The 25,870-nt window shown below is 46.2% G+C and overlaps 1 protein-coding gene across 1 annotated transcript; it reads left to right on the top strand.

The window, feature by feature from the left end:
- The first annotated feature begins 4,260 nt into the window (after positions 1-4,260).
- Tlr10 (toll like receptor 10) lies at positions 4,261-7,023 on the top strand. Its single transcript, XM_005139227.4, is given in 10 exon segments — positions 4,261-4,678; positions 4,680-5,716; positions 5,719-6,009; positions 6,012-6,194; positions 6,197-6,317; positions 6,319-6,401; positions 6,404-6,670; positions 6,673-6,764; positions 6,766-6,874; positions 6,877-7,023. Coding segments are annotated over 10 exon segments (2,382 nt in total). The 5' UTR covers positions 4,261-4,505; the 3' UTR covers positions 6,903-7,023.
- Positions 7,024-25,870: the final 18,847 nt, after the last annotated feature.

The following is a 25,870-nucleotide window of genomic DNA, read 5'->3' as shown; positions in this document are numbered from 1 at the left end:
CCCTCCCCCTCTTCCCTCATCCCCCCCCACTATCCCCCCATCCTCCCACCCTATTGACAATTCCTTCCACATAGGGGTACTGGGATTATTAAAGGACACATTCTTGGGCAAACCACCAACTGCTGTTGTGTAGTGTCTTTGGGCTGGACTTCTACATCATAATCTGTGAATGGAGGAGTTTCTCTGCTTTTCAGCTGCTTTCAACATAGCAGCAATAGTGGCGATGAAGTGACAATATATACTACTTACTTACTGGATGCATCTTCCATGAAGCTTTATGTTGGGTGAATGTCATAGCTCAGCCGTACAATGTGCGCTTAGCATGCCCGTGGCCCTGATTTAATCCTCCTTATAACAATATATGATTTTTATGCCTTACTCTCAAAATGCGTTAATGAGATGCCACTACACAGACAATTGCCTGAGAGACAGGGAAATTTGTTTCTTAAATTAAGAGAAGTTCAGTGGGAGTTTCTTCCTCTCTCGTTGTAACTCCACATCAGGTTGTAGTATTGGTCAGGAGGAAGCATCACTCGAGAGATGGAAACTCTGACATTGCAGGCCAAGGGATGCCACACAAAGCAGCAGGGTGGGAGTCACTGTGGTTTTTAAGGGCTGTGGCTCTCAGGTCTAAAAGCTTCAAGAGTTCTGCGAGATGAAAACACTGACATCACCTCTATGAACCCAGTGACCTTGTCAAACCAAGACGGAGCTGGGGGCTAGGAGGAAGCCAGAGTACCAACTCTGTCTTTGTGAAAAGTTTTTATGTTTATTTAATGTCGGTTTCACATTAATTTTGAGAAAGACTGTGTTCTTTCTCAAAGCCTTAAAAGTGGCCCATCATTTGCCCTGTCCGACTCTGGTCCATGATAACTGATATCTACTGTGTGGTAGGTACATCATTTGCCCTGTCCCACTCTGGTCCATGATAGCTGATATCTGTTGTGTGTGATGTGATCAGCGTACTGCTAGAGGACTTTATCTGTTAGGCACCTTTGCACAAGCCTCAACGAATGAATGGAAACCCTTTTAAACATTAAATGATGGCTTAACAGTTGCACAGTCCACGACTAGTTAAGTTTGAACTTGAGTACAGATCTGCAGGTGAAGAGAACTTCAGACGAGACACTGAATGCATGGAAATTACTGTTTGCAACAAGCGCCACGAGAGATATTCTTTTTTTAATTTTTATTTTCCATTTATTGATTATGTATGTGTTTGTGCCACAGTGGGAAGTCAGAGGAGAGTTTGTTGTTCCCTTCCACTGTGTGGTGCTTTTTTTTTTAATCTTGAGTAAATCCTGATTCTTTTTTTCTTGGTTTTACATCCTAACTGAAGCATCCCCTCCTTCCCCTCTTCCCAGTTCCCCCAACCTCCCTTCTCCTCCCCACCCCCACCCATCCACGCCTCTACTGTTTCTCTTCAGTCACAGGTGGGCATCCTATGGATATCAGCCAGCCATGGTACATCAAGTTGCAGTGAGACCAGGCATCCTGTCTTCCACCAAGGCTGGATGAGGCAGTCTGGCAGGAGGAATGGGTACCAAAAGCAGATAACAGAGTCAGAGTCATTACTAGGAGTCCTACAGGAAGACCAAGTTACACAACTGTAACACATACGCAGAGCGCCTAGATCAGTCCCATGCAGGCTCCCTGGTTGTCAGTTCAGGCTCTGTGAGCCCCTATGAGCCCAGGTTAGTTGGTTCTGTGGGTTTTCTTTTACTTAATAAGCCACCTTGCTGGCCTGAAAGACCTTCCAATATTTGACATGTTGTCTTAAGGAAATGGAAAAAAAAATGTAACTTCATAGTTCCACATTAGATGTCACAGACACAGCCTTTTGAGAAGTAATTACCCCTGTAGGCAAATTTAAAAAAGAAACCAAAAACTGGCATTCTGGGAATACTTTGAAGTAGATACTGAACACTTGCCCTTAAATATATAACCGTTTAAAAATCTGTCAGGAACTTGTTAAGATAAATAAAGCTTACTTGCATATTAAAATCCCATAATGTTTTTTTGCATGTAGCACTCTAGGGAAGCCACTAATAAGTGAGCAAAGAAAAATAGCCCCGAAGGCCTCTTAGGTCAGTGACAGTCACATGGTTAAGAACTGGAGACTTCATCAATTAGTTGTCCTTCTGGGACCTTTGAGAAGTCTTACCAGGAGCAAAAGCTTATAGAATATAGGAATCATACAAACACTATGGATAACTAATTATCTTTTATAAAATGTAGAAAATCCATGATTTTCTTCCTTTTGATGCCCTCACTCCCCCTTTCTCTTTTCCTGCCCCCTCCTTCGTGTGAAGCAGAGGCAGCCTTTTACTAGGCGCTCAATCCACCAGCCTGGATCTTGGCTTTTTCTTCTCTATGAAGCCCTGGCTGTCCTGGAACTTGCTCTGTAGTCCGGGCTGGCCTTGAACTCACAGAGATCTGCCTGCCTCTGTGTGCCCTGCTTGGATCTTGACTTCTCAATACTCAACCTCGAAGGGTAACTGCTTCTTGTTGGCACCTACTCAGCCTGTGGTGATTTGTTACAGCAACATGGATTAATAGAGATTTTATTTTTTAACTACTTTGGTGGAGTAGCCACATTTTTTAAAGAGTTTCTCCACTGAGTGGGAGGGAAAAAGAAATTTGAAAAGGTTCCAGAGAAAGAGAAATCTGGAAGAATGAAGTAGCATTTAAAGTATTTCAATAGCTCTCTGTTTTATTTCCTACCATTTCCACCTGTATGTGTTACAGATACCCTGTTACCTTCTCCGTAATCACCCTTTCCGTGAGTCCTTATCAGCACCCAATGTATACATACTATTGTATACAGCATCTCTCCTTATTCCCTGAATTGTTAGATGTGTAGGAATGGAAATTCTCCCGCCCAGTGCAGTGATGTTTCCCTAGTGTCTAGACAAGTCCCTGGCAGCACGAATATCTGACAAGTGTCTTGAACAGAAGATTTGGTGAAAATGTTAGTTCTCTTGCCACATCCATTCTGTGTCAGTCCAGCAACTTAAGCCTCATCTAATTCAAAATCATTGTGATTCTCAACCCATGAGTGCTGGCATCTGCAAAACGGAGATAACAGTGCCGGAATAAGCAAACAAGGTCATGTCTATGGATAAACGAACTTGTACATTCCAGGGAGTGAATGCAGTTAGTATGACTCTGGAACAATGCACACCAAGAAAGGAAACTGATTTCTATCCTGCTTGTTACTATTTGGCAATGGTTTAGATTGCTTTTGCCACCAGTGTGAGAATACACGGAGGCATAAAGGCAGGTGTTTGGGGCCCACCATAACGTGTAGATAAATGTTTAAAGTTGGATACTACTTCCAGGAACACTGCATTGTGCACAGATTGGTCCTGGACACCTGGACGGTAGATGAGGGAATGAGGAGAGAATAGACACAAACGCAGGAAGAAATGCTAGCATCAGGTGGGCCATGCTCACTCATTATGTGCGCACGTTATGTGTGGAATGAGGGGGAGGGGCCAGCTAGTCTCAGCAGGAGGTCTCTGAGAAAGCAGTCTCAGGTCCCTGTCCTTTGGGAGGAGGGAACTGCATTTGCTGCTTTTTGTATGCACTGGTCAGTCATTCATAAACACTAATATTGACCAGAGGAAGGCTTTGCCATCACCTCTGAGACTCTCCTGGAGAAAGGCTTTGGGTCTGAGGCCTTAGTGTTCTTGACATGGCTGTGCCCACATCAACAATACACTTTGAATCTGGCCTCCATCCACCTTTTTTACATTGACTCAGGACCTCCTCAGCCCCCTGCACAGGAACTCTCTACCCATAAAAGGGGCTGAATAGTCGCTCTGTGGCAAGAATTCAGGGTATACAATATTGGGTGGTAAAACACCACTATCAATGTTTTTAAAGATTAGTTGTTTTATGTGTATACATATGTACCTGAGTGTAAGTGTGTGCACTATGTGTGTGCACGTGTTCTTGGGGGTCACAAGAGGGCATTAGGTACCCTGGAGCTGGTGTGATAGGGAGTTATGAGTCACCTGATGTGATGCTGGGAATCAAACCTAGGTCATCTGCAAGAGCAGCAAGTGCTCTTGGCCACCGAGTCATCATCCATCTCTTCAGCCTCTCCAAGCTTCTTCAAACCCTCGGGCTGTCAACTGGGATGAGGGTGGGGGTTGGTGGGCGAGGGTGGGGTGGCCTGACAAGACAGGCCCTAAAGTGAGCAGGGAAGAGGTGTTCTCCCACCTCTGTGCTCTCCCTGCAGGACCGGCCCCGGTCAGCATCAGGGCTGTGGTGCACGCTAAGTAGCTGGCTTCCAGATCTATCGACCAAAGCCCGGAGATGAAGTAAAAGATGCAGTATGTCTATCGATGACTGTAGTCAGATATTGGGATTAAAAAAAAATTAAAGTCCTCCAGTATGTAAACCCATAAACACCCACCCTTCTGTGCCATTTTCCAGGGATTTGAACTCACATTCATCCTTCATATGAGGAAACAAGCGGTAGACTCCTTAGAAATGCAATGAGATTCGGCAGCAACATCTGCATACTTTATAACTTTGCTATGTCCACAGAAGCCTGGGCCCCACGGCTGCCAGAACAAAGGGAACTGATTTCCAACTGCTCCAATACGGCTTTAAGGGAGATTCCTCCAGACTTGGCCGCAGCCACAACCATAATGGGCTCATCCTATAACCTCCGATTTCCACTCTTTCTCCAAACTGCGTTTCCTGATACTACGCCATAACAGGATCCAACAGCTGGATACTAGGGTCTTTGACCTGAACAGGGGGTTAAGCCATTTAGACTTGTCTTACAATAGGTTAAAGGTCATAATTTGGTCTTCCCTGGTAGGTCTCAGACATTTAGATCTTTCTTTTAATGACTTTGACACACTGCTTACCTGTAAAGAGGTTGGCACCATGCCACATCTGGAAACTCTGGGTTTGAGTGGGGCAAAAATACAAAAATCAGATCTCCAGAAAATTTCTCATTTGCATCTCAGCGCTGTCTTCTTAGGTCTAAGGACTCTTTCTCATTATGAAGAAGGCAGCCTGCCCATCCTAAACACAACAGCTCTTCACGTTGTTTTGTCCATGAACACAAACTTCTGGGTGCTTTCGTGTGATGGAATGAAGACTTCAAAAGTATTAGAAATGACAAATATGGATGGCAAGAGCCAGTTTCTAAGATATGAGACTCCACGGAATCTCACTGTGGAGAATACCAAGGCATCAACTCTGATATTTCATAAAGTTGACTTGCTCTGGGCCGACCTTCTCCTCATCTTCCAGTTCGTGTGGTGGACATCAGTGGAGAACTTCCAGATTCAGGACTTGACTTTCAGAGGGATGGCTAATCTAGGCCACAGCTCATTTGACTACTCAAATACTGTAATGAAAGCTGTAATATTGGAGGACATACATTTCCGAATCTTTTATGTTCCCCAGGATAGAATCTACTTACTTTTCACCCAAATGAACATAGAAAACCTGACCATATCAGATGCACAAATGCCACATCTGCTTTTCTCTGGTGGCCCCCAGAGTGTCCAATATTTAAATTTTGCCAATAATATCTTAACAGATGGCATGTTTAAGAACCCCGTTCAGTTGCCTTCTTTGAAAACCCTCATTTTGAGGGGCAACAAGCTGGAGAGTCTTTCTTTGGTGAGCGTCTTTGCCAACAGCACACCCTTGCTTCACTTGGATCTGAGCCAGAATCTACTACAACATGAAACCAGGAGCACAGCCTGTGGCCAGACACCTTGAAGCTTTTTAACTTGTCATCCAATAAATTTGAAGATTCTGTTTTCTGGTGTTTGCCCAGAATGGTTCAAACACTTGACCTGAGCCATAACAGAATTCAAGCTGTCCCTAGAGAGGCCATCCACCTGAGCGCTTCACGTGAGATTCGTGCTGCGTTTAATTTTCCAACCGGCCCCCCTGGGTGTAGTCATTTCACAAGCCTCTCTATGCTGAACATTGAAATGAATTTAATTCTCAGCCCATCTCTGGATTTTTTCCGGACTGCCAGGAGCTAAAGACTCTAAATGCAGGAGGAAATCCCTTCTGATGTTCCTGTGAACTAAGAGATTTCCTTTGACTTGAAAAGCATTCGGAAGGCCTGATGATTGGATGGCCAGATTCATACATCTGTGAATACCCCTTGGGTCTAAAAGGCACTCCATTAAAAGACGTTTATCTTCCTGAGTTTCTTGCAACACAGCCTTGATGATTGTCACCGTTGTGCTGGCCGTGCTGGTTCTGGGGATGTCTATAGTGTTCTGCTGGCTCAGCTTTCACCTGCCCTGGTATCTCAGGATGCTGGGCCAATGGAAGGACACAGCACAGGGTTAGGAAGACACTGCAAGAGGAACCCGAGAGAAGTGTGCAGTTCCACACATTTATCTCCTACTCAGCACAGTCTGGGTGAAGAAGGAACTGATTCCCAATCTACAGACCGAAGAAGTCTTGACTTGTCTTCCTGAGAGAAACTTTGACCCTGTCAGGAGCATTGCAGAAAATATTATAAGCTGCACTGAGAAAAGCTGCAAGTCCATCTTTTTGCTGTCTCCCAACTTTGTCCAGAGTGAGTGGTGCCATTATGAACTCTATCTGGCCCATCAAAATCCCTTCCGTGACAATTATGATTCTATCATTCCCATCTTACTGGAGCCATTGCCTCTTCCTGCATTCCTCCCAGGTTTCATAAGCTGGAAGCTCTTTTGGAAAAGCAAGTACACTTAGAATGGCCCAAGGATAGGCACAAATGTGAGCTTTTTTTGGACAAATCTTCGAGCTGCTATTAATATTAATTTACCAGACACCAGAGAAAGGTGTGAACTACAGACATCCACAGAGCCTAATGTTGAGCACCATGGTTCTACCATCTACTGGTGAGAACAGACTGTGTCTGAAAGTCACCACACCGAGGCAGACCAGGGACCACCATCACTATTAGGAGACAAAAGCATATAACCTTTAAGATGACAATCTTGTATTATCTATTAAAATAAAATGATTATTTCCTTTGTGTCAGTTCCTAGAAAGATTTCTTAGACTGTCCTCAGAAACAGCTGCACAAGTTTTCAAAGGTTTATGTAAATAGATTCCCAACCTTGCTCATAATCATGAGTTTAAAAACATCCCAAATATCCACAGAACAAGGATTAATGCAATCCGTTACCATATACCGGTGTAACAGGATGATTCATAATCATTACAAAGAATGACATGGACACACACACACACACACATATTAATATGTTAGCTTGTACATTGAAATCAAAGACTAAAAGAGTCTACATCAGCATACTGAAAGTAATTGGAGTTGGGTCTGTTTGCATCATAAGGAACATTTGATTCCTACACTGTGTGTTTCTATAATGTTTGAATTTCTTAGGATGAATCTGGATTTGTGTTGTTATTTTTTCTCAAGCAAACAGCAACAGCACACACACAAGAAAAAGAAAATTAACCAAACACGAGGCAGTTTCTGGAAGTTTGTGTGTGTTTTGCTTGTTCTCTACTCTCCGGTCTCACAGGCCACAGGAAGAGAATAAGCATGTCTCAATTCTGGCAAGTTGTATTTAAAAAAAAAAAGGCTTCAAAATAGCCAATGAAATTCTGTTACCTTGTATGGAAGACAAGAAAGCAAAGATGGGACAAAAGGCTGTGCCTTCAGGGCTTGGTTCTTCTGAGCAGAAGTTCAGCGAAGTCTGTCCTAGCACAATTTAAAGCTGTTTCCCTGGGGGCCGGAGAGAGATGATTCAGTGGTTAAGAGCACTGGCTGCTCTTCTGGAGGACCTGGGTTCAATTCCCAGCACCTACATGATGGCTCACAGCCATCTAAAATGGAATCTGGTGCCCTCTTAGGGTATGTAGACACACATGCAGACAAAACACTAATATGCATAAATAAATAAATCTTGTAAAAAGGATATGTATTTTAAAAAACTGTTGGTATCCTGCCTCCTTGTTCAAATGCCTACCACAGCAGCTGGAATCGTATGAAACTGCTAATACTTGGTTGCTTTGACCTACACAGTCATCTGTGATTCACCCCCATTTAATTTAATGAGAAAAAAACTCATAACAGATCAAAATTAGAGTTTTTAGCCTGGAATGGTGCATGCCTTTAATCCTGTCCTATCACTTAGGGATTCAGAGATCTCTGAGTTCAAAGCCAGCCTGGTCTACAGGCCAGGGCTACACAGAGAAGTTCTGTCTCAAAAAACCCAAAACCAAAACCCAAACCAAAATGCCCTAGAGTCTGTATCTACTTCTGTTTCTTATGGTTTGTATTTTATGAACTTCTCACGATAGTATTTTCGTTTTGATTCTTTTTTCTTTTGTTATTTACTTATAGGCACATCTCATTTGGCTGAGGTGGCCTTAAACTTACTACATAGCCAAAAATGACTTTGCACTCCTGAACCCCAAATTCTGGGGTTACAGATGTGAGCCTCCACATCTGGTTTAGTAAGGGGATTTTGATGTTTTGTTGTTGTTGTTTTAACTGCATTTGAGACTTCTAGCCTGAGAACCTGTGGAGTGGGCTGAACATTAGATCTAGAAGCCAGGTCTTGCTAACGTCTTGCCAGAGCTAGAACGGAGGAGCAGTCTTGAAGCCAGGTACCCTTCTGTCCTTCCATGGAGTGTTTGGCAGGAGGGGAAACCCAAAGAAACCTCAGTGGAGCTGGGAACTAACACAGTGTGGTTCTTGGCTTTTGGAGAAGTGAGACAGACCCCTATAGGAGAGGCTACAAACCTTGAGTGAATTATTCCACATGAGACATCTCCCTTTGAAGATGCAAGCTCACCAGGGTTCAGCTATTCCATGGTAGTGGCCTCACTTTAGTAACAGTTTTTTTTTCCAAGACAGGGTTTCTCTGTGGCTTTGGAGGCTGTCCTGGAACTAGCTCTTGGAGACCAGGCCAGGGCTACACAGAGATCCGCCTGCCTCTGCCTCCCAAGTGATGGTATTAAAGGCATGCGCCGCTACCGCCAGGCTAGTAACAGTTTTAAAAACACATATGACAGTGCATGCATGCATGATAGAGGGGGCGTGGCATTGCCGTGGTGGAGGTCAGAAGACAGCTGTTTGGAGTAGGTCTCTAGAGGTTGGAAAATAACCGGGTGGAGTTGGTTCTCTCCTACCTTTGTGCAGTTTCTGGGAGTGGAACTCAGGTTGTGAGGCCGGCTCGGCAAGTGTTTTCCCCACTGAGCCATCTCCCTGGCCCCTGGTAGGTTTTATTACAATTAAAACAACAACAACCACACACCAGGCTTATCTCTCAGCCCTTTCTTGTCTCCGAAGCTGGGCAGATGACACAATTAAGAAGTCCTTTCTCAGAAGCTCAGGTGCCATCCTGACTCTCTAAAAAGCCTGGCCGTGACTGCCATGCCTTATAAACCAGACAAGAGGACTGCTATGCACTTCTGTGGCTCTATACACACATAATATCCAGCCTCAGAGAGCTCCATGTGGTGTTTTTCCTCAGCTTCCACATTCCAGCAGCTGTCCACTCTGCTGAATCATGAAGCAAAGGGGAAATGAACAGGCAGATCGCGCTGTCTTGGACGCCAGCTACATCAGGACGCCCCAGGTCTTGCGAACTCGCAGGCCTTTTCCACTGGCTTGTCATTTGTCAGGCTGGAGTCCCCGCCCCCACCCCCACCCCGCACGAGGAGACTCACCTATCCGCTCACATGGTGGAAGCCGGTCTGTGGGCTCCCGGGGCACCGCCGCAGTTTCTGCAGACAAATGTGATCGTTCAAACGCTAAGCAGGTGCTGACGAGGGAAGGGCTCTACAGCTAACCTTTGGCAACTCTCCTCTAGCTCCCTCTCCTCTCTACCACAGCGGAACGCCCAAAACCATCAGGCAGGGTACTGAAGATGAGTGAGAATTCAGATGGCCAAGTATAACTTTCCATTTCCAATGCAGAAACAGAGGCTTTAAGTGTTTGCCTTAAACACCTTTGCTAATGCTCTTCCTCCCAGGCCCCAACGAAGTGGCCTTTACCTCTTACATTTGATGCCTATGATATCCAGCCTTGCATGGCTGTTCTCAAGGTGAGAGCCCTGCCCATTGTCACTTGCAGTTTGGGCTCTCTGGAGAGTGTCTCCCACTGTCAGAGCATCCTGTATCAGCTGTCTGCTCCCCATTGCCAAAACCACACCCTTGCTCTGTCAGTTACTAGCTATGTCATCTGCCATGCAGATCGAGCACCCTTTGATCTGTGATGCTGCTGAAGGACATTGGGTTCCAGTTTGTCCAGGGACAAGGAAACGGTCCAGGAGAGGTAACATGGGTCTGAGTCAGTGAGGGAGTGAGGGCTTCTGACCTGCACAGCCCGACTGTGTCCTCATCTCCCCCAAGGACCGGTGCTTACCTCCAGAAGGTGCCTTGGTGTCCAACCATGAGTGTGGATCCTAAAAACCAAGTTAAAGTGTATGAATGGAAACACACCAGGGTACTAAACCCGTTCACATATTCCGGAGACTGCTCAGGTTGGCCTTTGATCTCCAGCTGGCCCTGTGCTTTTGGAGGCTCCAGTGGACCGTCTGCTGCTGAGGCTGCCCCACTTTGGCATGAATCTCTGTGACACACAAAGGATACACGTTTTACCCATAGGGCGTTCTTCCTCTTCGGTAAGCATATTTTTGCTGACACTTTGTCAGATATGCCGTGACTGGCCTGTCATTCCCCCCATTCTGCCCCAAACCTCCATCCTACACACATTCCACACTCCCCACTTCCTCCCTGGCATATGCCTGATCTCAGGGGTTTGCCCTTGAACTATTTTAGTGACTACTGATGATACAAGCCACCACATGGCTCCCCAGCTACCCTCTCCATTCTTGTTGCTGTGCCAGCCAGCAGAACCTCTACCACAGATCGCTCCTTGGCACTTTGGAGGGCCTCCCTTGAGTTTTCTAGAACATGGCACTGTTAGTACTCACCGTATTCCCCAGTCAGGAGGCCCAGTCACAGACCCACATGTACCTCCGCCTTTCCTCTCCCCTTCAAGGTGCTATCAGAGTCAACCGGCTATTCCCACACACACACCCCTGCCACACAAACACTAGCTCAGACACTCCCCCGGGGGTCTTCTTGGGATGATGGCTGCCCCACCCCCGCCCCCATCCAAGGTGAACAGCCTGACACAGACCATTCTTGCTGGCTGATGTGGCGTGGGAACACGTGAGGTTGAGAACCAGAAGGGTGTCCTCATATTACTTTGTGGTGGCTCTCATAGGGATCGTAAGATGGCGTTGGGACTCTGAGCATCCAACACTTGGGCTCAAGCTACCACGTGTGCCCGAGTCCACCTGCATTTTGATTACAGTGCTATACCCTGCCTGCAGCACTTGAGGACAGCATCATGGTGGCACATGTTTTCCACTGTGTCCCTCATTCCCAGGCACCCACACAATGGTCGTCATTGCTGCAGGGTCTGAGCCATGAGCCGTCAGGTAGTCTTCAAGGGTGGCTTTCATGGTGGAGCAACAGCCAGGCTGCCTGTCACTGAAGCCCTTGCCATCCACTGATGGGGTTAGCTTATGTTGGCCGTAGGCCGTGCCAGATGAATATAGACTATTTCTCTTAGCAGGGGAACCATGCTGTCTTTGCGCGGGACCTCTAGCCTATCCTCCTGTTGTTGCTGGAATGTGGAAACCAGAGACCTCACTTTAGAAATGCAGTGATGCGATAGCCTTGCTAAGTAGCTTGGAGAGCACATGGCTCAGTGGGTTCTTGTGCATTTCCACCATGCATTTCTCAATGGTCAGCCGAATAGCACCAGGAAACAAATATGTCTCATAGCTTCCCAAGTCTCAAAGCACAATAGCAGCCACGGGGGGAGTCACTGGGTGCCAGTGTAGACGGATGGCACCGTGCTGCTGGTAATGACGCAGACAGACTACGAGGAAGCTGCAGAAACAAGGAAGGTCCATCCTGCTTATGCGGGCCAGCTCTGTAGACCACGGCCCAGTGCTCAGTCACAGGCCTGCTCCTGTCTTCTCCTGAGGGAAATGCACACAGGCAGGAGACGTAAAGTGTACAGATGATGCTTCCTGGGTGGGAATACACAGAGATGGGGCCTGGAGCCCGCAGGTAACCCTCACATGCGCTACAAGATGGTAAACAACCCGTGGGCGTGTTCTCTCTTTTTAATGATTTTATTTTATTTGAGTGTGTGTGTGTGTGTGCGTGTGTGCATTTGTATATGAGTGCGAATGCACGTGGATGCTGAGTTGATGTGGAGTATTTTCTCAACCACTCTGGAGACAGGGTTTCTCTCTAGCTTTGGAGCCTGTCCTGAAACTGGCTCTATAGACCAGGCTGGTCTTGAACCCACGGAGACCCGCCTGCCTCTGCCTCCTGAGTGCTGGGATTAAAGGTGTGTGCCACTGCTGCCCGGCTCCACTGTTGTTTTTGAGACGGACTATCTCACTGCACCTGTAGCTCACTGATTCAGCCGGTCAGGCTGGCCAGCAAGCTCCAACAATCCTCCTGCTTCTGCCTCACTGGTGATGATGTCATAGACACGCACCTGTGCGTTGTGCCTGACCTTTACCCAAGTGCTGGGACTCAAAATCACACCGGCATAGCGAACATTTTATGGGCTGAGGCCCACACAAGATACCGTTCTTCTCTCTCCTTCATTTGCGTATCATGGGATTTCTACTTGAGTCCCTCGAATGAACTATGATATGGACTAAAGCATATTTTAAAATCAAGCTGTCCCTATACATAAGGGCCCTGTACTTTCCCAGATCATGTGCACACTCTTGGGCAGCCCCAAGAAGAGTCTATTTGGTTTATGTAGTCTGACATTTATTAGTGTTCTGTTTTTTCAAGTTGTATAACTTGTTTCAGTTTCAGATGAGTCACTGGTGGTGAGATGGTGACAGTCAGCGGTAAAATGATTTGGGGGTCAGTGAGCTGCCTCAGTGAGTGGAGGTGACTGCCACCAAGCCTGACAACCTGAGTTTGTTCCCCAGGACCCACACGGTAGAAAGAGAGATCTGACTTCCACAGGTTGTCTTCTGTCCTCTACATGTGCACCACAGCAGGTATGCCCCCAGTCAGTCAGTCAGTCAGTCAGTCAGTCAGTCAACCAGTCAGTCAGTCAGTCAGTCAGTCAGTCAGTCAGTCAGTCAACCAGTCAGTCAGTCAGTCAGTCAACCAGTCAGCCAGTCAGCCAGTCAGTCAGTCAGTCAGTCAGCCAGCCAGTCAGTCAGTTAGTCAGTCAGTCAGTCAGTCAGTCAGTCAGTCAGTCAGTCAACCAGTCAGCCAGTCAGTCAGTCAGTCAGTCAGTCAGTCAGTCAGCCAGCCAGTGAGTCAGTCAGTCAACCAGTCAGCCAGCCAGTCAGTCAGTCAGTCAGTCAGCCAGTCAGTCAGCCAGTCAGTCAGCCAGTCAGTCAGTCAGTCAGTCAGTTAGTCAGCCAGTCATTCAACCAGTCAGTCAGTCAGTCAGTCAGTCAGTCAGTCAGTCAGTCAGTCTGCCAGCCAGCCAGTCAGTCAGTCAGTCAGTCAGTCAGTCAGCCAGTCAGTCAGTCAGTCAGTCAGTCAGTCAGTCAGTCTGCCAGCCAGCCAGTCAGTCAGTCAGTCAGTCAGTCAGCCAGTCATTCAACCAGTCAGTCAGTCAGTCAGTCAGTCAGTCAGTCAGTCAGTCAGTCTGCCAGCCAGCCAGTCAGTCAGCCAGCCAGTCAGTCAGTCAGTCAGTCAGTCAGCCAGTCATTCAACCAGTCAGTCAGTCAGCCAGTCATTCAACCAGTCAGTCAGTCAGTCAGTCAGTCAGTCAGTCAGTCAGTCAGTCAGTCAACCAGTCAGTCAATCAGTCAGTCAACCAGTCAGTCAGTCAGTCAGTCAACCAGTCAGCCAGCCAGTCAGTCAGTCAGTCAGTCAGTCAGTCAGTCAACCAGTCAGTCAGTCAGTCAGTCAGCCAGTCATTCAACCAGTCAGTCAGTCAGCCAGTCATTCAACCAGTCAGTCAGTCAGTCAACCAGTCAGTCAATCAGTCAGTCAACCAGTCAGTCAGTCAGTCAGTCAACCAGTCAGTCAGTCAGTCAGTCAACCAGTCAGTCAGTCAGTCAGTCAACCAGTCAGTCAGTCAGTCAGTCAGTCAACCAGTCAGTCAGTCAGTCAGTCAGTCAGTCAGTCAGTCAACCAGTCAGTCAGTCAGTCAGTCAACCAGTCAGTCAGTCAACTAATCAACCAATGTAATTATAAACATAAAAATAAAATGACTCTCCCAAATTGGGATCAGAAAGCTCTTTTAGCCTGCTATGAAGCTGTGAGAAATTCCTCCTGTGTTTTTACTGAAACTTGAAACATGATGAAAAAGCCATTCTTTATTTGGTGTCACATGGGTTAAGACACATTAGGTTCTGTTCTCTCTGCGGAAGTATTTAGTTGTGGCTGACAGCTTTCCAAACTTTAAAAAAGTCTTGCATGTCTTTATTCTATAATGTAATGTTGAGTTTCTAATTAATGATTATCTTGTCTGCAATTTTTCATGTAATAAAATCCGGTCATCCTATTTTGATGGGAATTCTCTAATAATATGTTGAATGACAAATTCTAAACACCCGTGTGTGGTAATATTTTGTTTGTGCTTTAACAAATAAAGCTTGCCTGAAGATCAGAGTGTGGAGCTAGCCACTAGTTAGCCATAGAGTCCAGGCAGTGATGGCGCACACCTTTAATCCCAGCACGCAAGAGGCAGAGGCAGTGTGATCTCTGTGAGTTCAAGGCCACCCTGGGCTACACAAGATTGATCCAGTCTGAAAGAAAAGCAGGCAGGCAGTGGTGGCTCACACCTTAATTCCAGTATTTGAGAGTCTCAGGCCTTTAATCCCAACACCAAGGAGGTGGAGACTAGAGGGATATGGCTGGGTGGAGAGAGGAATGGAAGGCGGGAGGAGACAGGAGCTCAGCATATTCAGTCTGAGGATTCGTAGGACAGGCTTGTCCCTTTGGTCTGAACAGTCAGTAGAGGTAAGAACTAGCGGCTGGCCGCTCTGCTTCTCTGATCTTCCAGCATTTACCCTTATATCTGACGCAGGGTTTTTATCATTAAGATCAATTAGAAATTGTGCTACAACTGTGTGCCAATGTGCTGGGGGCGGAGTCTGCCGTGAGATGATTTGTTCAGAACTCACCCTTGGGGGCATCAAACAAGTCTGAGGAGGACTGGGAGCATATACCACATCCTCAACTCCAGATCCCTCCTCCGTCTTTACTCCTTCCCCATTTGACCAACCCTGCAATTACTCCCCGCTCTTCCTGCCTATGAATGTCAACTCATGCATATAATGCAGAGAGGTCACAGCCACCCAAATAAAAACCCAGTTTTTACTTCCCCATGTGTGCACAGCTAGATCTATCTCTCTGCTGTGGGCTTTATGCGAATTTTGGGGAGAAGACTGAGGATAACATTAACTCCAGTATTAATTTAATGTAGACCTCGAAAAAATTTACAGCCTTGACCTTTGTGAGTAAAAGCTGGGTGAAGCATTAAATTAAACTGATGCAATAGGTAAAAACCAACTGTATAACTTTGTTTTAAACTGTGTTGGGGAAACGAAATTTGGGGGGGTGATATGGGGCTGAAGATAAAACCAAGTTGCTAGACTGTCTAGGATTTGAGAAGCCTGTGTTTTATCTCCAGCCAATCCCTGTACTTGGGAGGTAGAGTCAAGAATATCTTCTGATCAAGGCCATCCTCGGTGGCACAGAAAGTTGAAGGGAGGAGGGTGCAAACCGAATCTAGAAAATAAAAAGTCAGAGTCAGCCAGAGAAAAAGGATTGGAGCCGTTGATGGTAGACCTCCTCCCCCTCCTAGAAGTTCCTGTGTCGAAGCAGGGACCTGGACAAGAAGTGGTTTCACTTCACACCCTGTTTCCTGCGAGCCCTTCTCACTTGGGAAAGCAGAAGTTCGTACGCTAAAATAGATGGATTGTGTATGCAAGAGTAACGCCACCAGCAAAGCAGTCCTTCCTGTTGCTGCCCTCAGTTCTCAGGTCTGTGGCCGGCACTCCTCAGCATGAACTCTCCTGGCACCTCTAGGTTGGCTATTGAGGGGAGCATTAAACAGCGCTTGCTGAAGCACCTGGCACCGGCTACTGTAAATCCTGCACTGACTTTTCAAGTAAGCCCCGTGTGCCAGAAAGAAGGTCCAGGGAGGATCCGGCTGTCTGCGCAGGTCACATGGACCAGAGCACCTGCTCAGCACCGCTCAAGCCCCCCCCCCACACACACACCACAAATGTTACTTGGGGATCGGACCACTCAGAGAGAGTTTCTTGAGTTTCCTCATCTATTCCCATTTATCATAGTCACCCCCCCCCCCATGCCTCTTAAAGACGGAGAGCGGATCCCTTTCTCCTTTTTCCATCTACTTGGTTTTCACTCCGTTCCGATCGGGTGCAACACTAGAGAAATGAAAACTAAACCCAGGACAGCAAGTATCACCCCAGAGCCTGTCAGAAATGTGTTTCAGGCTCCACCCCAAACCAGAACTTTCCCTTCAGCAAGATGGATCTGCTTTACCAGCGTACATTATAGTTCCAGGATGAAGCGTTTTTGTTTTTGTTTTTGTTTTTCAGAGACAGGGTTTCTCTGTATTGTTTTGGAGGCTGTCCTGGAACTCGCTTGGTAGACCAGGTTGGCCTCGAACTCACAGAGATCCGCCTGCCTCTGTCTCCTGAGTGCTGGGATTAAAGGTGTGCGTCACCAACGCCCGGCTGGGATGAAGCTTTTAAAAGAACCTAGGTAATCTGATGGCTAGCTTCTTGAGTTCTTTATAAATTTTGAAAATCAGCCCTCTCTCAGATGTGGAGTTGGTGAATATCTTTTCCCATTCTGTGGGCTGGTTTTGTCTTGTTGAATGTGTCCTTTGCCTTACAGAAGCGTCTCAGTTTCAGGAGGTTCCATTGATTAATTGTCGATCTCAGTGTCTGTGCTACTGGTGTTATGTTCAGGAAGTAGTCTCCCATGCCAATATGTTTCGGGATACTTTCTGCTTTCTTTTCTGTCAGGTTCAGTGTAACTGGATTGATGTTGACTTAATAATCCAATTTAAAAATGGGGTACAGATCTAAACAGAGAAACCCAAATGGCCAAAAGACCTGAGTTCCTGGAAACTCACAGACTCTGAATCAACAGTTAGGGAGCCTGCATGGGACCGACCTAGGCTCTCTACATGTGTGTGACAGTTACGTAGCTTGGTCTGTTTGTAAGGGTCCTAGCAGTGAGATCAGGACCTGTCCCTGATGCCTAGCTGACTTTTGGGAACCGTTCCCCATGCTGGATTACTTCAGCCAGCCTTTATGCAGGAGGAGAGGCTCGGTCCCACCTCAACTTGATGTGCCAAGCCTTGTTCAAGTCCACGGAGGTCTACGTCTTTCTGAATTTCTGAAGACGGAGGAGGTATGGATGGATGGGGGGAGGGAGGGTAGGTAGGAGTGGAGTGGGGAACGGGAAGAGAGGAGGGAGGGGAAACTGTGGTTCATATGTAAAATAAGTGAAAATGGTAATTAAAATTTTAAAAACCTACGGTTTTCACTGGGGTGCTCATATGAAGTTTTGGGTCATAGTGCCACCTTGTGGTAATTTCAGTTAATGCTTTCTCTGTGAGGAGGAATGGTACCAAAACAGTCGGCCGGCTCAGTATTGTCATCCTTAGGGACAAGAGATGAGCAGAGGGGACAAATGAACAGTGCTCAGAGGTCTCTGGTACCATTCCTCCAGCCTCTTGAATACTAGGATTACAGATGTGCATCGCCACACCTGGCAAAACCGGAAACGCTGAGCATCAATGTGATGTCCAAAATGAGAATTCTGCTCCTGACCGCATGCCAAAAATATTAACAATAGGGGTAGAGTGCTTGCCCACTATATGCATGGGCCTAAGATTGATCCCCAACACCACAAATAATAACAAAAGCAATAATAACAAATAAAATATTGTATACATTTACCTTAAGGCCATGGGTGTAGGATGCATACGAAACTCAGTTCCGTGATGACAACCTGAGAAAGAAAGGGTTTATTTTACCCTACAGGTCAAGACATGGTCCATGCAGGATGGGGGGGGAGGGTGGTGTGTCAAGAAAGCAGGGGCTGGAAGCAGCTGGTTGTAACAGTCCAAATCAAAGGACAGGCCATGAGATAGTTACTGGGTTCTGGGACTTGCTGGGTAATCCTGGAGACCTGTGCTCAATGAGCCAAGCCACGTTAAAGTGCAGAAGTATAGAATCGATTCTACAGTCGTCCTCTGACCTACACATGCACACCATGGCGCACACACACCATGCACACACACCATGCACACACACCATGCACACACACATGCACATGCGCTATGCCTAAAAAGAAGCAAAGAGCAGTGACCGCCGGTGCCCAGCCACCATTAAAATGGGTCTTCTTCCCACACCGGTTACCATAATTGAGATAATCCTCCAGAGGCACATCCAGAGGCCCGTTTCCTAGGTGGCTCTAGGTCCGGTCATCTCATGAAACATAAACACAGACATTCCATGTTTAGACTTGAGACCCATTCCCAAGATATCTCATTATGTACATGAAAACATTCCAGACTTTGAAAAAAAATATATGAAACCTTAAAAGAACTTCTGGCCCCAAGCACTTTGGATAAGGGATACTCGATGTGCATTATAGATCTACTAAGTCTTGAAAAGTGCATAATTTACATTTCTGTTGGGGGAAGTCCTGTGCATTTGTCAATAAAGCACTGTTGAGCCAATAGGAATCTAGATAGGTGGGACTAGGAGTCCAGGAGAACTCTGGGAAGGAGAAACACACGGAGAGTCGAGATGTAACCGCCATGCATTTCTAGTCTGAAAAGGCTGTTGTAGGCAGAATCCACAGTCAATTTCTCCCTTCATTAATCTATGCGCTCCAAGAAGGCTAATTTTCCTAAAACACGACTCTGTTTGGGTTATTTCTCAACTGACTATGTGCATCTGCCCATAACTGACACAGGCCACGTTGTTTATAAGTTATAACCTAGATTTCTTGTTGCTGATCACCCTGTGCTCCATAAACTGTGGCTAGCCTCTTTCTTTTGTTTTCTTGGCTGACCATAAAGAATGATGGTCTAGAACCAGGCCACCTAGTGGCCAAGGTGACCCTCCCTGGGAAACTGGAGAGTAGTGTTAGGGCCCACCTAGACACAGCTCTAATAAGCAGCTGAGTTGGGCAGCCTCTCTCTCAGTTACGTGTGAGTTTGCGGTGAGAAACAATGAGTAGTTAGCTGTGATAGACCCTGTTGGTGGCACTCTCCTCTGCCACAATTCCCATACCCACCCAACCCTGAGTGTATCTGAGAAGGAATAGGGCCAGCATGCATCTTGGCGGTGGTTGTTTCTGGCAGCCTAGAATCAAGTCATCTTAGAAGGGACCAAGGCTGCAGCTCAGTGGTATGAAGTAACAGGTTTGATATCCAGCCCTAAAAACACCTAAATCCAAACCAACCAGCCAACTAGCCAACCCAACAAACAAACAAGTCCCAGCCATTCTTTATGAGGCATCCTTTCTTCCTGATGGATGGGGTCAGGGAGACAGCAGCAATAAGCCTGTGCTCTCTAGTTACTGGACAGAGGTGGTCCCCATTTCCTGTCTTTCCTTCCTTCCTCCTTCCTTTCTTTTTTCTTCCTCCTTACCTTCCCTCCCTCTTTCTCTCCCTCCCTCCCTTCTTTGCTGAAGATCAAATCAAGCCAGTCAAGTGACCACTGAGCTACATCTCCAGTCCTAGAAAGTAATTTTATTTCCTGTAAAAGTGGCCTTAACACCTGGCTTTAGATTCAGTGATCCTTTCACTCCTATCTGCTTCCTGTCTGTTTCTCAGCCTCTGTCCTTTTATTTATTCTGAAAATAATCAACGCCATTCTCCCTTTCCCTTTGGGGAAAAAATCATTTTAGAAAACATTGGTGTGTGTGTATGTGTGTGTGTGTGTACTTGTGTATATAGAGGCTGGAGGACCACTATGGTGCTACTCCCCAGGACCTTTCTGTAGGGAAAAGGGGCCAGTCAAACAAACACACCCTGAGCAGAGCCAAAGAAACACACTTTGGCCCTGCAACCAGAACCAAAGAAATGTACGCTAACCCTGAAACCAGTGCCAAAGGAACACACTTTGTCCCTTGATGGGGGAAGTCCTGTGTATTTGTCAATAAAACACTGTTGGCCAATAGGGACCAAGATAGGTGGGACTAGATAGGAGAAACACAGGAGAAACTCAGGAGTCGAGATGTAACGCCATGGGGTAGGAAGCCCGGAAACTTCTCTGGTAAGAGACATACTTAGATTAGCAATTATGGGGTAATTACTTAAGTCAGAGCTAGCCAGTAAGAAACAAGCAAGGCCAACAGCTTCATAATTAATATAGCCTCCTGTGTGTTCATTTGGGACTGATGCGGCTCTGGAACCAGGCTGACGGGAATCAGAGTCAGTGAAAGAAATGCACCTTGGCCCTAAAATTAGAGCTAAAAGGCTAAAAAGGACCAGAGAAAGAAACACACTTTGGCCCTGAAACCGGAGCCAAATCTGACCCTAATCCTGTGTAGAAAACTAACAATCCTGGAGCAGAGCTCTAGCCAATCTGAGCTCAGCACTAAAATCTGACCAATCCCCACCCTGGAAGCCCTATATAAACGTGTCTGTTCAGCTTGTGGCTATTCGCACTAGCTACCCTCTGGCAGAGGGCAGCCACTCTCCTGGATCCTTCCCTCCCAATAAACCCCTTCAATGAACTTCAGGTGAAGATCTTCTTTTGCGGCGGAGCTGAGGTGACCCTGGCAGAGCAGAGCGAGCAGGGCTGTAACACTTTTGCCAGGGAAACCTTCCCTTGGCAGGGCGCAGTTGTTACACTCCTCTGCTCTCAGCTCTCCACTCTCTGCAGAGCTGCCTCTGCTCTCAGCTCTCCACTCTCTGCAGAGCTGAACTGTAGCAACTTCAACCAAGAAACCTCCTGCAGAGCAAAACTGCTACACTAGGTGAACATCCCCAGCTGGAAGACTCTGTCCGGCTGGAGACGATACACTGGCCTTTCCCTGAGGCAAAGCTGTAAGCTGCTAAGCTTACTACAACCTGTGGTGGTCCTTGACTCCTGAGCTCCAGGATACCTTTCCACCTGAGCTGTGTAACACTCAGTATTCTGTGACTCCCTAGTGCCAGAATACCTGACCCATCCTGATCCACCGGAAATGCCAACACTTTCTACCTTGTTTTTTGACACAAGGTCTCTTACTGGCCTATAATCCACTATCTAGGCTGCTTTGACTGGTCAGTGAGCCCCTGTCTGTCTCCCCAGTTTCCAGGATGGAAAGAGTCACCACTAAGTCCAGATGTTTTATGTGGTTCTAGGATGGAACACAAATCTTTGTGCTTATGCAGTGGGCACTGATGGAGCTAGCACCCCAGAAAGATGTCTTTTGAATAACATAGTATGCTAATAAGCTACAGATAGACTGAAAAGCAACCCTAAAATCTCACTGATTCCAATCACGAAAATTTATCCCGTATTCCATGGGTTAGGGAAGGTAGCCACTGTTCAGTCTTCACGTCTGGTTTAAGTTTGCTCCAGGTGTTTTGAATCTGAAAGCAACAAGTCCCTAAAACACGCTCTTGTCATCATAAAGTAGGGGCAGCAAAGGCACACGAAGAGTCTCTGGTTGGGAGGTCACATTCTACCAGGTTCCACAGGTTAGATCAAGTCACGTGGTCATGCTTGACCATAACTGTGTGGGGTTGTACATTTACCAACTCTAAGGCACCACAATGCCTCTATACCAAATAAGGGACGCATTGGATTCTGTGGTGATATATTATTTATGATTTATTAAAGCTTGCCTGAGGATTCAGAAAGCAAAGTCAGCCTCAAGCTACAGTGATCAGGCACTGGTGATATACACCTTTAATCCCAGCAGCCCACAGAGCTAGGCGGTGGTGGTACACACCTTTAATCCCAGGACTCTGAATTAAGAAGTAGACAGATCTCTGTTATTTCAAGGCCACAATGACTACATGAAATTGATCCAGTCCTAAAAGAAACAGCTCACACAAAGGTGATCTCAACACTTGGGATCACATGCCTTTAATCCCAGCACTAGGGAGCCAGAGACAGGAAGATATGGCTGGGCAGAGAAAGGAATATAAGGAGGAGGAGACAAGAATTCAGAGCCTTTTTGCCTCCGAGGATTCATAGAGACTCATGCCATTGTAGTTAGGTAGAGGTAAGATCTAACAGCTTGGCTGCTTTGCTTCTCTGGTCTTCAGCTTGAAGCTGGAATCCTGATATCTGTCTCTGGGTCTTTTATTTATCGTGCTACAGGACTACAAGGTCACCTGCCTGGAGGTCATCTCCAGGACGCTCCATCACCGCTGCCGTTCACACCTCTCTGCCCTCTCCACAGGAGTAGCACCCCCTTGGATGCCCTCTCGCTGAAGTCCAGTCCACTCATGGAATCGGACTTGAAGCATCTTTCTGAGTATCTGAGTCGGTATCAGTCAGCTGAGACATCCAGCCTTGTGGACAGAATTACTATTGGATTCCTGGACTTTCCATCAGGAGACAACACTGTTGGACTAGCTGGACCACCACCTGTCTGACACTCTTAACAAATCCCATTTTTACAGACACATATAGAGATAGATGATAGATGATAGATAGATAAATTAGATATAGGTAGATAGATAGATAGATCTAATATCAGTTTTGTTTCTCTAGAGAACCTGGATTGATATACTAGGGTGTGTGTGTGTGTGTATATATATATATATAGTGCTATTTTTTAAAATAATTTGTCCTATTCCCTCTGCTCTGGAGGGATATTTGTTACCTTCTGTTTATATATATATACAGGAGTGACTCTCTGGATTCAGTTGTATTTCTTTGTTCTACCTGTCAGCTGTCAGCTCATCATTTGCTCTTTCGTTTTCTTTTAGAATCAACTCATCAAGTTCATAGACACACATTAAACTGTCAATCATTGTTTTGTTTTGAATGAAACACTACTACGGGGTAAATGGTTTGAGATAATGGATCTTCCTCTTCATGAGTATGGAATAGTTCTTCAATTTTTCTTGTCATCTTTAATTACATTCAGTAAAGTTGTATAATTGCATGGCTGAAGAGATAGCTTAGTGGGTAAAGTGATCGCCGTTCAGGCCTGAGGATCTGAGTTTGGATCCCAGTGCCTACAAAAAAAGACAATATGAGAGCACTGTAAAGACATTCTGACATGATGTCTCTGCTGGGGAAAAGTTTTTATTGTGGGCAAGAGAGAGGAAACGCCCAGAGGTGTAGAGAGAAGCCTTTTTCTTGTCTGCTGTTTGGTTTTTTTCCCCCACCAGTCGCCTGGGCTCTGCCGCATTGTAGTCCCCAAATAACACACAAGACACTGTATTAATTATGAAGCTGTTGGCCTTGCTTGTTTCTTACTGGCTAACTCTGACTTAAGTATTTACTCCATAATTGTTAATCTAAGTATTTCTCTTACTGGATAATTTTCCGGGCTTCTTACCCCTTTGGAGTTTACATCTTGACTCCCCGTGTCTCTCCTACCCAGAGTCCTCCTTGACTCCTAGTCCCACCTATCTTGCTTCCCTATTGGCCAGCAGTGCTTTATTGACATATACACAGGACTTACCCAACACAGAGGCATCTGGAAGAGTCCAGAGCAGAGAGAAGGAGAAGCAGACTGGCCATGGTCAAGGCTAGGGAAACTGGGAGGGTGGGAGAGAGCAGCAGAGATAGCAAGAGACAAGAGTAGGGGGAATAGTGAGAGAGCATGAGAGAGAATGAGATATGCAGGGAGAGATGGAGAGAGAGAAAACTGCGGGCAGAAAAATCATCTGAATTATAAAGAAGAATAGCTGAGGGGAGAGACTCCTTTGGGGGATAGAAAACCCTTCAAGGTTCCTGAGGAATGCTAGCTTTTATCTAACCACCGGAAGTCCTTCTACAGTCCAGCTTGAACTTATTTCTGTATGGATGGATATCCTGAGACCTAAGAAAGATAAGCACGGCGCTGCTTGCCTGTACTCTCAGCACTGGAGAGGTAGAGTGAGAAAGCCTGTCTCAAAATACAATGGAGATAGAGGGAGACACCTCGTGGTGGAGAATGGCCCCCATTGGCTCATAGATTTGAATCAGTGTCACAGGAGGGAGTGGTACTGTTTGAAAGGATCAGGGAGGGTGGCCTTGTTGGAGGAAGTGTCCCTAGGCTCATTCCAAGCCCAGAGTTTCTCTCTTCCTGCTGCCTGTGACGGGGATATTGAACTGTCAGCTACTTCTCCAGCATCAGCTAAATAAACCCTTTGCTCCCTAAGTTGTTTTGGCCATGGTGTTTCATGACCCTAACTAGGACACACCTGTTTTCAACCTCTAGCCTCTACAGGCATGCACCTGGGTACACACCCACCCTCCCAGCATCGAACACTCATACACAATTTTTAAAAAATTATAATTTTCTTAAATTTTATGTACATCTCTTTTTGGGTGTATTTGTAGATATCTTGTTTTATGCTGTGGTAACAGACATAAATGTGGTCTTTTAAGGTTTTTTTGTATTTGAAGTATTCGTTACAATTCTTGTAAGGAATAGAATCAGTGTTTGAATGCCAATCTCAGAATTTTTCAGGGTGTTATCATACCATAACCCAGCAGCTGACATCGACACAGTCTCCAGCCATAGACACTGCTCGCAGCATTTTATACAGATGGAAGGCATTCTCTCTCTCACAATTGCTCTGTGAAGATGTTATTACTGTAAATATCTATGGCCAAGACATCTGGAGATTCCAGAAGTGCACAGGGATTAAGTAAATTATTTAAGGTCATAAGTGGTAGAGCCAGGATTAGAACCCATTGCTCAGTAAGGACCCTAGACAGTGATGTCATATTTCCCTCTCACACTTGCCCGGATCTTCCATGCTTCTAATGAATTCCAACAATAACCAATACTTTACAAATCAACTATAGTCAGCTAGCAATCACATGGTTAATGCCCTATCAGAGCTTAAGGGTTTGAGTATGTGTGTTGGGAGGGGAAACTCACTGAGGAGGGGCATTCTGCAAGCAGATGGAATCCACCAAGCCCTTGGGATCGCTGGTATACTTCCCAGGGAGCCAGGAATTTCATGCATTTCAGCCCTTGCCAAGTCAGGGCATCCTCAGCATGGGCCTGCAAGCTCCAGGGAGGCCTGAGAGGGACTAGTCCTGCCAAGCCCAACAGAGTGTCAAATAGCAGTCCTGTTCTTTCCCCACTCTCCACCCCCAGACTTGGGCTGAATCAAAGGGCCATTCAAGCCCCTCCCTTTCACTAACAGAGGCCACAAGGGCCAATCCCCCAGGGGCTGAGCTGAAGCAATCCCACGGGCTCCTGCTTCAAACAGGCTTGAGTATGAAACCACAATATACTTGGCTCTCATTTTACACACATTACTTTTTGCAAAAGAAGGAATTGGAAGAATGAAAGGGAGAGGTTTTGAGAAATGGGGGAATTCTATTTTTCAACCCAGAGAATGAGGTTAATAAGTGGAAAAAAATACAACGACTCCTCTGTGAAGAGCCTTTGGGAAGGTTACGGGGCCAGGGTAATTAAAAACAAATTAAAAGCTTATATCATTCATTCAGCTCCCTTGCATCTCTCAGTCTGGAAGAAATGAATGGATTTCAGGGCATAGAGTCTAGGAGAACAGAGTCTCCTTAGCTGGGTGGCTTAAGAAAGGAAGGACCATCTATAATTTCTCTCTGCGTCCCTTGTGCTCCAAAGGAAAGCCCTCTGGTGTTTGCACAGTGTGAGCAAACCCCAGGTTTGAGTGGTCCTGGATGATTCACTCGAATTT

The sequence above is a fragment of the Mesocricetus auratus genome, unplaced genomic scaffold, assembly GCF_017639785.1.
Source record: "Mesocricetus auratus isolate SY011 unplaced genomic scaffold, BCM_Maur_2.0 Super-Scaffold_100006, whole genome shotgun sequence".
Classification (NCBI taxonomy): domain Eukaryota; kingdom Metazoa; phylum Chordata; class Mammalia; order Rodentia; family Cricetidae; genus Mesocricetus; species Mesocricetus auratus.
The sequence above is the reverse complement of the archived record's forward strand: the minus strand, read 5'-3'. Positions and strand labels throughout refer to the sequence as shown.